Below are 12,101 nucleotides of genomic sequence, written 5' to 3'. Positions count from 1 at the left end.
CTTGTGGGAAAGTTAGATCGGGGTTCGAGTCAGAATTCCACTGCGTTGGATACGACCAAACACCAGCTAGCTGGACTAAAAGTCCCTTTTGCTGTTACATTATCAGCTCTGGAGTGATTGTCTTTCCGCCGCATAGGGGATCTGATTCTTGGACATAACAGAATTACGTTTGCTTTGCAAATAGTATTTGTTAAAAATTATCAGTGTGCCTTGTACTTATATACCTCCCATTGTTCATATTGAAAGTGAGCACAGAGACCTTCTTCTCGGAGAGAAAATATTCTTTGCTGCCTTTTGAGTCCTATCCCCAAACCCATGCCCTGCCTTTGCTGTTCCCCACTACTCGTCTTCCCTCTGGTCTGAAATTCCACCATTAGGCGCCCATAGAGGACTTAATCTCTTTTTGTGTTTTCAAGAGCCTTACTCTGAGAGGACATACAACAGTTTTCTTTCCTTAAGTGCCAACTCCAGTCTGTTAATAGTGGCTGTCCTATGGCATTGTGCTGTGAGTGGTGTTAAGGCTGAGTCTCGGTTCAGAGAGAAAGAGTGCAGTCGCCAATTACTAATGTCTGCAAGGGGTGACAGTGACGGCGCTCACTGAGTAATAGGTCCATTTCTGACAGTTCCCAGAGGCTTTGAGTAGGATCTCAAGGGAGCAGCTCTGAGGATGCACCAGGACTGTTTAGAGGACCATGCAAAGGATGAAGAAAACCTGCTGAAGATACTCTTCCATTTGCTGACCCCGGCTTTCTATCACACGTGGCCATCGGTATTCTTTACATTAACCAATGAGTCCCAAATTTAAATAATGACAGCGCTGTTGTTGTTTTTCAGGCAAATATAACTCTCTTAGTTGTGATAGTTCTTTGCCAAGAAGACCAGAAAGGAGAATATGTGGGTAGCAGAAATCAAGCAATGGACTGCTAGCCTTGGAGATGACCTGGTGCAAACCCCCCTGCTGTAAATGAGGAGACTGAGAATGGGAATGGTTAAAGTAGTAAGCTGTGATCTCCCATTTCCTAACATTTTAAACTTGACATTTATTTTCGACTTTTTAATGTAATCAGTCAATATCTGTTTCCTGCCTTAGATCCAAGAACTAAATGACAGGGAAGCAGACAGTAGCTGAGGAGTGTTGGAACCTCAGCTTTCGATACTAACTCTTGGCTGGTATGGGCTCTAAAATCAGACAAACCAAAATTTCTATCTGTGAGTCCATGAGCAAATAATATGACCCCAAGTATTAATTCCTTATTAAAGAAAAAGAGTATAGCTGTTATACAGGCATACAAAGTGCGAGACTCACAGTAACCACTCAGTAAATTCGATCCCAATCCCTTGGGTTTCCTCCAAAGGCCTGTGCTCTCTACCCTTTCACAGGGCTTGAAAATGCACCTAGCACCGGAACTGGGGGCTTAACCATTTATTTGAACCTGGGGTAGTACATGTTTGTCTTCTCGCCTGCCACTTTAGAACTTTGAACTTGTCAACAGACACTTCCAGAAAATGAGATATTTACCCAGAGTGTTATTGATTACTTCATTACAAGGCCTACATGGCTTAATCTTGAAAAAACAAAGTACATTGACATGACTCATTTTAAAATCCAATATTCATTAACGAATGACTATCCATCAACAGCATTTCTTCATTGCCTGAATTCTTCGATTTGATCAGGGTCATAGTGGCCTGGAAAAAATATTCACCAGAGAAAGTTTAATTATTAATATTAATTACTTGAAAAGGCGAAAAAAGGATTCTTCAGTTCTCTCAAATGATAGAACACCTTCTATAAAAGTTCATCTGAAATAATGAAGACTGTTAGACTCATATCTTTTCTTGTTTTCTTCAGCTACGTTAAATGTCAAACTCTTCAGAGAAGTTTACTAGATGCAGGTAGGGAATCCTATTTACAATCTATACATTCCTTGTGCCAGGAGTAAGATGTAATGGCTACTGAAATGCTATGGAGAGACTTTTCTTTCTCAGTGCTTATCACTGTCAATAGGGCTATTGAAAACTGCTGGAAATTAACTTATGGAGTGAATAAAGAAAGAGAGCTAATATATTGAAGCAACCCACAGGAAGACCTCATTTTAGCCTTACTTTCACTCGAGAGAGTGATGCATTTAAACTTGTATTTAAAATTCGATAAATGGTTTTAGATAAAGCAAAAGTGTTCATAGTAGCAAGAATAATATTAGAGCTACATTATTTAGTAGCTATTAAGAACCAGGCACTGTGCTCAGTGCTTCACACATATGTTTTCATTTAATCTGAACAACCATCCAGTGTAATAGAACTTATTTACATTTTAAAGATAGAGAAACACAAATTTTGAGATCTTATTTTCCCAAGGCCACATTAAGCACCAGAGCTCAAAGTTGAACTCAGAATAGCTGTCTCTAAAGCCTTTCCATATGTTAATATAGCAAATAATAATGGTTTCTTTAATTGATAGCTGCTAAGCATTCTAGAAGCAATTAGTATAAGAAGGAAGCCATTGCTTTCAATAGAAAACGTGTATGTGTATGTAGTGAGCGGGGAGATGAAGATGAAGATGAAGAGAAAATCCAAGATGCGTGAGATACTGCTTCTGCCAAATTAAGCAAACTCTAATTTTCTTAACATTTTTTGGTGTGGTATTTAACTCTTGTAATATAAAGAATTAAATAACCAAATTGTCAAGTTTAATTAATTCAGCGATTGCAACATAAGTATACCTAACTTACTTGAGGCCAATTATAGATTTCAACTGCATAATATATTTGAACAGAAATAAGTCATTCACAGAATATAGTTTAAATACAAATGGAGATATATTCTGGTAATTTTTCTAATTTATTATGATAATAAAAAATATATCTGGAAATTTATGAGTGAATAAATAAAGATTTCAGAATTATAAAGGGGGATTTCAATTTGGAAAATTTCCTCTTATGCATATAAAGTCTCTCTCTTCTTTTTCTTTCTAGCCATGCAGCACACTAATAGCCAGAATTATCTGAAGGAGAACTTGAGAGACATGTGAGTTTTATTATCAAAATTATTTTGTCTGAAACTTAAATCACATTAATTATTTGGGGGGAGGGGAGTGAGACAATGAGGTAACAAGAATGATGGAGGAAATGGGTTCAGTTCTATCTTTAACACTGAGTGTCATGTTTCAGCATTAGCATTATGGTTGCTCAGTTTCTTCAGAAATCCACTTATGAAGAAGTACAAACCATAGTTAAAGAGCTACTAGATTTTGCAGAGAAATGCAAGAGCTTCAAGCTACACCAGTCACCTTCAGAATGCTCTTATCAGCTGGTATGTGAGTCATCTTCTGCCTCTCTTTCTCCCTCTCTCCCTCTCTTAAAACTAAATTGCAACCAAAAAATGTCATTATAAGGAGGGCTCATTGAATAAATTGGTTGGGGATTGTAAGGGAGCAATAGGCACATGGTTCATACTCAAGATATAATCTTTGTAGGCTTATAAACTTACAGTTTATCAGTTCATCTCTGGGACTCTTTGAACCAAACATTCAAGAGAATGAATTATAGCCTAGAATGTCAATTTGTTAACTTAAGTTGGTTGCTCTGCCTCTGTCACTAAAATACTATTGTCTGAAATCCTTGTATAAAGGTTCCTGGGAAATTGAAGTACTAATTTTAAAATTTTTGTTAGAGTGTAAGTAAAAGAAGAAAGAAGTGAATAGCATTATGGGTTCTTTTCCCACTTAGTAGATAATCTTGGGAATTACTATAGTATCTTTAAAGTATGTCTACCTTGTGGTTAACAAATTCTTGATAAACACTAACATTCTATCATCTATCTATATCTATCTATTATCTATCTATCATCTATCTATCTATCTATCTATCTATCTATCTATCTATCTATCTATCTATCTATCATCTATCTATCTATCTATCTATCATCTATCTATCTATCTATCTATCTATCATCTATCATGTATCTATCTATGTATGTATCTATCTATTTGGTCAATTATTCTCTTGACAAATAATTTAAAATACAAATGAGTAATTTTCTTCTTTATTTGTAATAGTTTTACTCCATCTTCTTGGGGCTAAAACCTACATTTTATTAGACTATGTAAATATAGTCTAATATGGTCTTATGAGAAACAGATTTTAAATGAAGTACTTCTATCAGTGGCTAGTCTTACATGTTTTGTAGTGATTTTTTTCCTATTTCCATTTCAAAAGATGGAAATTTTATGCCCCTATCCCCCAAATATAAAACATGTCATTTGAGGCTTACAGCATTCCACGTATTTACTGCCATTGAAAGATACTTAAAACTAATTGAATTATTACATTTTCATTAGAATATTTGACACTGATTACACATTTCTTTAGAGTTCAATTTTTAAAATAAGTTGCCGTGGAAACAAAACTAGGAAGCAAGGAAAGCAAGCTACTATATATTTATTGGTAGATAATTCTCATTAAAAATACCTTGATTTCTTTAGGCCCTAGACATTCTGGTTTATGTTTATTTTAATACCTGTGAGCTGTAGGAGGATGAAGCAATTACATAGGAAAGGAGGAAATAATAAATTCTATTTGGTCAATGTCCCATATGTGGGAATTTAGACTTAAAAACCTAAAAGGCTTTTGCTCAAAAGAACTATGTCCAGGGACTATTAGATACAAAGTGTAACATTCTGCACTCAATTGCCTTTAAAAAAAATAATAATTCCTTACCCTTCCTGTGGTTAAGAATGTAGAGCACACATGCTTCCCCTTTAAGTTATTATTTCCTCCTACAGATGGCCACCTTCTTAGAACATATTTGTAATAACCAAGGAATGGCTGACAAACATGTGTTTTCTGACTGTTGCAACATAAATAACACAGCAAGACACAAGTGCTTCCTGTTAAACAAAAAAGATCATGCAGATTTTTGGGAAATAGAGCAAATTCCAAATCCTGAGCAGATCTGTGACATGAACAAAGACCATCAAGTGTCAGTGAAGAAGAGGTATGTCATTTCCCCTTGCCTTTGTCTTTGAAGAAAGGTATTTTCAAATTTTGAAATCAGGTCTTTTTTTACATAACAGCCTCTGAGAACACAATGCTTTATTACATGGAATTAAAGGGAAAATTTGAGCTACAATATCTTTTTTCTTCCTCTGAATGATAATTATCGTCTCAGTGAACTCAACAGGGTATGAAAATGTCTGTGCCATGAAACATTAAAAGTGATCAGGGCCTGTAATGGGCCCATCTCCTTAAGGGTTAGATCAGTCAGACCAGGAGCAAATGATGTTGAAATGTTCAGTCAAGTAGGTAAAGCAGAGTACTGGAGACAGAGAGCACATAGCAGCTCAGGCACGGGGCTGGCATTTGGGACGTGTATCTGAAAGGCATGGACAGAGTCTGTCACTGGGACCCTAAGAATAAGTAACAAGTGTAGATGTCAGAGACAAGTTTTGTACTCAAGAACTCTGATTCAACTCTGCACCAGATGACGGGTGGACAGGATGACAGTGCTGAATAACGGAATTCTTTCAATTCAGCCATAAAAGGGAAGAATTGCCCCAGCAATTACCGAGCCTTCAAGAAAAAATTAAATGGCCTCAGCCACTTAAGGAGGAAGGACTAAGGGACAGGGATTGAGCAGGTTCCCAACTTGTCTGACATTAGGAGCAACCAAATGGGAACCGAAATATGAGCTTGGCTACCTAGCTGTAGTGCCATCCACCATAGGTGAGAACTGTAGAATCAGATTTGGACTGAATATTCAGAGATTAAAAAATCTAACCAATACTCAGGCAGTGCATTTAACCTCTTTTTGAATATTTACAAAAAAGTCAGTAATTAAGGAGTTATTTTATATGCTAGTTTTAACTTAAGTGCATACAACTATAAATCTTCAAGGGACAAACAACTTTCTAACTGCTTGCCTCATAATTATAAGCCAAGAACTTTATTTAATTCTCAATGAAGGAAACAGTAATTTATATCAAATCTGGATAAAAAGTCAGCTATTTCGGACTAAAAAGATAGCATAGCAACTTTCTTAGTCTAGAAAGAACTTTCGGATGATCTTGAGAGACTTTTCTTCACCCATGAATAGCTTCTAAATTCAATTCCTCTGCACTTGTGTACAATCCTGCATTTACAACTCACTTTAGACGATTGAACTTTCTGCTGTCTACTACTTATACAAGAATGAAAAGTTTTGATTACTGATTTTCTTCCCCACAGGCCCGGAGGTACCTTTGGTTACCTCATGGGCACTTGGAATGTCTGACTAACCTCACAGTGATCTATCTATTGTGAACATTTGATTCATTTAAGTATAGTGCTATCTCATCTCTTTCACCATGATATTCTAAATGTTACAGGTCAACAAAACTAAATGAGCTTTAAGTTTTTAAGAAACAGCATCAACACATTTTCTTGAACTCCAAATTACACAACTTTGGGTTTGTCAAATTATAGGTACATTTATGAAACTTCAAGAAAGCATCCATTCTTATATGGACCCACTATTCTGACCATGTCTACTTGCTATGAAACAGCTGTTCAGTCATGTTGCCAAGAAGAAAATAGGACTGAATGCTTCCAGATAAAGGTAAGATACTCTTATGTCAACTGTCATTTCGAGTCTTGCTATGCAAAGTGTGGACTGTGGACCAGCAGCGTAACCATCACCTGGGAGCTTGTTAGAAAAGCAGAATCTGAAGCTCTCCTTTAGACCTACTAGACAAGACTTTATTTTAACAAGCTACCAAGGCAATTTGTATAGTCACTTATATTTGAGGAGCACAATCGAGCATACATATTACTTTATAATAAATATTTAATATTTCAGTTACCGTAGCTATATAACAGAACACCCCAAAATTGAGTGACTCAAAACAGCAATCATTTTATTATCTCTCATGATTTCTGTGGGTCAGGAATTCAGGAAGGACTCGTGGGTGGTTCTACCTCAGGGTCTTTCATGCAGTTATAGTCAGACAATGGTTGGATCTGGAATTCTCAACACTGAAGCACCAGGGGGCTGATTCAACATCTCTTTCTTCTCATAAAATCTCAGGGCCTCTCCAAGCAGTCTCTCTGCTGTTGACTTAAGAATGTAAAAACCTGTAGAGAATTTTTAAAATAATTTATTTGAGCCAACCTGATGACAATGCTAGGAAACAAAATCTCAAATGCTCAGGAGAACGGCAGTTTTGCAGTTTCTTTAATACATTTGAAATTAAGGAGGGAATGTAAAGATTACATGAAAGTGGGAGAAAGCAAGGCAGGATGGGATTACAAGATAGTCGACAAGGTTCTGTGACTAGATTCTTGAGCGCTTCCAAGGGCTCTGAAAAAGAAGCATTTCAAAGGTGTTAACAGAGATGCCCAGAAACCATGGGCAGGGCTTGCTTAAGGAAAAAATAAACAGTTTGCTAAAAAAGTTATATGCCTTTTAGCAAAAAGCTGCTCACCATATCATGCCCAGTTAAGAATTTATGATCAGATCACTCTGTGAGGTTACCCTTGGTGAGATTTATTACAGCGCCCCTTCTTTGTCCACACTGCCCTGACTAGTTTGGGCTTCCTTACAGCATGGCAGCCTCGGGCAGTTGGATTGCTTACCTGTGGCCAAAGTCTTCAAGAATGAATATTCTAGTGGATAAAGCAGAAACTGCATGGCCTTTCGTGACCCAGACGCAGAAGTTACTTCTGCCATATTCTATGGTGGAAACACCGCGAAACCTCACCTGTTTGAAGTGGACAGTACATTATACCTCTTGATAGGAGAACTGTTAACATCTCATTGTAAGAAGAGCATGGGATAGAAGATATTGTTGTAGCCATCTTTGGAATATACAGCCTGCCACACTAAATTTTAACCATGTGGCCTTTTCTCTGTCATTAAATAGATGTAAATAGCTGTAAAAGTGATTAGTTTCATGATTAAAGTACATTTTATCTGTGCTCATTAAAGGGTCTAAATATCAAATAAAATAACCATTTTTACTAGAGGGGGCACCAGATGGATTTTCGAAAGGTTGTGCTGAAATGAGTAGCCGTTTGATAAGCGGGTGGATGAATTCCTCAGGCTAAGTGCAGCCCCTTCTTCCTCGCTGTCTGCTTCTATCTCTTCAGAGAGATTTTATCTCTTATTCCTCTAAACTGCTATTTCTCTGTTTGTTGGCATCTATTTCTCCTATCGAGCTCCTCATTATCTACCTTGCATAAGATATTAATATTTCTAAAGAGTTTCTGGCATACGCTAAATATGCAATAATTGTAGTTATTATCGTTAAAGCTATTTAAATCTATATTTTTACCTCCCTCTGCATTCTTTCTCTTGGTGAACTCCGATTCCTTCAGAAACCAATTCTGAATTCCTGGCAGGACAGTCTTTTTCTTTTCTTTTTTTTTTTGCTTTTGGTTTCATATTAATCAAAAGCTAAAAAGAAATGATCATGAATGATCATGCAGACTTACGTCTCATTACCTGACAGAAAAAATTACATAACCAATTGTGCAAAAATTGTGTCTATGATCAGACACAACTTTATGAACTAAGTACTCAAAAACTCTCTTATGAAGAAATAAGGAAGCTTGTTGGTATTTAATTTCAAATGAGTATAATACAACAAAATAAGGATAAAAATAATTATAATTAATTATAAAAATATTATTATGATTATTGTGCCAATTTTGTGGTTTGAATATTCCCTTTGTATACATTTTCTAACTTGTTCTTAAAAATAATACTATAGCCCGGCCGGGCGTGGCTCAGCGGTTGAGCGTCGACCTAGGATCCAGGCAATCGGGGTTCGATTCCCTGTCAGGGCACATGCCCGGGTTGCAGGCTGCAGCCGATCAATGACCCCCTCATCATTGATGTTTCTCTCTCTCTCTCCCTCTCCCTTCCTCTCTCTGACATCAATAAAAACATATTAAAAAATAGTTCTGTAAGGTGCAGTTAGCCAAAGCAAAAATATTATTTGGTCAGTATAATGTTTTCAGTGAAAATATAGAGCTTTTCTGAAATTTTAAACTATTACTTATATTCCTACCACTCAGCGCTATCAAAGTTGGTATATTTCCTTTTATTTATTTTTATTTACAGACTTTATTTTGTAGGTTGTTGTGGTCACACTGAATATAGATTTTTGATGAGAGGTTTAAACATCTTACTTTTTATTAGAAATACACATTTTTCAAAAATACTGTGCTATGACTTAGTTAACCCTCTCTCTGTTGAGACATTTTATTTGTCTCTGTATTTTTGCTATCATAAAACATACATGAGTTTTTGAGTAATTAAGTTTTTATTTATTTAGAAAAGTTTATTTGCAGTAGTTTCAAAAGTAAAATCCTGAGTTAAATAATATGAATATATTTTTGGGGAACTTCATTAATATATGTTGTGAAACTGAAGCATTATAGACATATCTATTATTATAGGTAATACCAGGAGGCATGTCTGAGGTGGTAGTTAGTAACTTGAATAAAACCAAAGTACAATGTAAGACATATTGAATATATTCTGGGGCCTCTTTGGACTTTCCTTCACTGCTTCTTGCTCTCATTTATTTTCCAGATGTTTGATCACTGGAACAAGTGATGTCTGGGGAAGAAAGATGCTATTTTATGAAACACACACAAAAAGCCCCCAAAGTATGCTGTTGTATTTGGCCTCTTTTAAATAAGACACTAAAAACTTTGTGATTTTGGAGAGATACATAATTTTTTACCCTTCTTTCTTCTTTACTAATGATGAAGTTAACTTTTTCCATACTACCATATTTCTTTGATGAGTTGTTTCTCTAATTACAGCTACAACCCATCAGAAAATACATTAGAGGAATATCTTTGAGGCATCACCATTTATGTGAAATTGGGATTCAATTCAACCACAAAGTAGCAAAAGCAGTGTAAGTTACCTATTTAGATTTGTGGATTTGTTGCTGCTGGATCACCCCTGCTGATTTAAACTCATTAGAAAAATCATCTAATAATATCTCTCGGCACAAACCTGGTTCCTTTCTCCACACACAGGGCTGTGCATGAAGTCGCACAGTCCTCAAGCCCACCCTTCATCTCCTCCCGCAGCTTCTTCCATCTGCTCAGACCCCTCAGCCTCTTCCTCAGGGCACAAACGATTCCATGTGCTCCGAAGCAGGCATGCAATTGTTCTGCATGGGAAAGCCTGGAAGACAAGAGCTATTCTGCTCTTGGGGAAGATAGGAAAAATTCTGGCTCCAGTGTTACATAGAACAGAAAGCCAGAGGCGTTTTGGGGGGTGGGGATGGAGGGGAATGAGGCGGGAGAAGAATTTGATGTTCTTCACTATGTCTCTTTCCTGGCTCAGATTGTGTTTCTGTCCAAGTTGACCCCTGAAGATATGCATCTACCTTATATCACCTCCTTTCCCAACTGAAGATAACATTGGGCAGCCTGGAAGCTCAGTTCTCCTTATAAGGCAGGCTGCTTTCCCTATTTCCCAAGAAATTTCAGGGATGTTGCTCAGTTGTCAACAGAGAGGGGCAAGGGAGACCAAGGCCTCCTGTCTTGATGCCTTATTGTCTTGATGAGGAAGAATTTTATTTGGAAAGTCAGATCAGATAAATATCCAATTACCTTTCTAAGCAACTCAACTCCTTAACAACAATTTAAATGATTAAAATGACTATAGTATCCATGATTATGAGTTGAATCATGGATTCTTTGGAATGTTATATCAAGTTTATTTTGTGACTTAGATCTTATATGGCTCTGGGTGCCATCATAGAAGAAATAGAAATAATTTAGAATACACTCCCTTCACCCTACATTTGCAAATGTGTTTCTATCCTTTTGGTTACTCAGTGAACTAGAACTAATTTTAGAAATTATCTAATTCACAATATTGTTTAAAATATTTTCTTTTTTCAGGGAACTGGTTCTGTTGACTAAAAAACAACCTAAAGCCAGCTTTTCTGAAATTGCCAGACTGGCTGCTGATGTTAAAAATCTGCATCAGACTTGTTGTGAAGGAAATGCAGTAGCATGTGTGCTTGGCAGGGTAAGATCATCTGGTTTCTTAAAACTCACTTCGGCCTTTAAAATACTTGTAATTCTTACCAGAGGGGAAGAGGAATTGGGGGAGGGTGAAGAGCCTAAAGGGGTCAAATATATGGTGGCAGAAGGACACTAGACTTCGGGTGGCAAGCATGCAAGGCAACGGTGTATCATAGAATTGTACACTTAAAACCTGTATAATGTTATTAACCAATATCACCCGAATACATTTAACTTAAAAAACTTGTAATTCTTAAATAAAGGTGATAGTGGTATACAGTGTGTCTAAAAAGTAATTATCATTCATCAGGTTTTGGTATTCAGTTATGCTAACTTCTAAATAATGAATTAGAATTTTTTTCCTTTTAATTTTCTGACATAAATTGAATAGTATTGAGACTTACCTTTCTGTGAAGGTTTGAAAGAACTTGTCTGTGCAATGAGCAGGGATGAAGACAAACTGGTGTGACAGCTTTCTCTTACCTCTAAGATCCTTTACATGTAAAGATGAATGGTTATAGAATGCTCCTCCTCTTCATTTGTTTCTAAATAACTTCTATTTGTCCTTCAAGATTCAAATTGTTCAAGATCTTTGCTCTGACCTCCATCTGGTCTGGAATGCAAATCTTTTTTTTTTCTTCCAAAGCATCATATATACACGTTTCTTACAACTTCTGTTATAATGCATTATTACTGTTTAATTATTTGGCGCTCCAACTAGATTGTGAGTAGCTTAAGTGTAGAGACTAGCTTATTCATACACACACACACACACACACACAATTATTTGTGTGTATGTATTTATGTATAGTTACATGTTAAGTATGTAAGTATGATAGTAATATTACTGTAATATATATAGCAAATGACAAATATTTCTTAAATTGAGATCTTACAACAATAGCAACAATAGCAAGACAATAAAACTCTTTATTTGCATTTTTTTGAGCTAAACATGGAAACTATAATATGATCTGTTTCCCATTAACTTCTTTAAGAGATGTTAAAAGAGACTGTGACACTTGAGTAAGGTCAAATAGAGAAGATTTTCTTATTAGAATGAATCAC

At 36.2% G+C, this 12,101-nt stretch overlaps 1 protein-coding gene across 1 annotated transcript in view; it reads left to right on the top strand.

Moving 5' to 3' along the window:
• Positions 1-1,741: 1,741 nt before the first annotated feature.
• LOC107534485 (alpha-fetoprotein-like) overlaps positions 1,742-12,101 on the top strand; it is a 28,377-nt gene continuing 18,017 nt past the window's right edge. The window contains exons 1-7 of the mRNA XM_016209605.2: positions 1,742-1,896; positions 2,976-3,027; positions 3,171-3,312; positions 4,784-4,995; positions 6,462-6,594; positions 9,810-9,907; positions 10,908-11,037. Of these exons, the coding sequence (XP_016065091.2) occupies positions 1,812-1,896; positions 2,976-3,027; positions 3,171-3,312; positions 4,784-4,995; positions 6,462-6,594; positions 9,810-9,907; positions 10,908-11,037 (852 nt within the window). The 5' untranslated portion in view covers positions 1,742-1,811. The remainder of the gene's footprint in view (positions 1,897-2,975; positions 3,028-3,170; positions 3,313-4,783; positions 4,996-6,461; positions 6,595-9,809; positions 9,908-10,907; positions 11,038-12,101) is intronic.

The sequence above is a fragment of the Miniopterus natalensis genome, chromosome 1 (assembly GCF_054644295.1).
Source record: "Miniopterus natalensis isolate mMinNat1 chromosome 1, mMinNat1.hap1, whole genome shotgun sequence".
Classification (NCBI taxonomy): domain Eukaryota; kingdom Metazoa; phylum Chordata; class Mammalia; order Chiroptera; family Miniopteridae; genus Miniopterus; species Miniopterus natalensis.
This window is presented reverse-complemented; position numbering and strand designations above follow the sequence as displayed.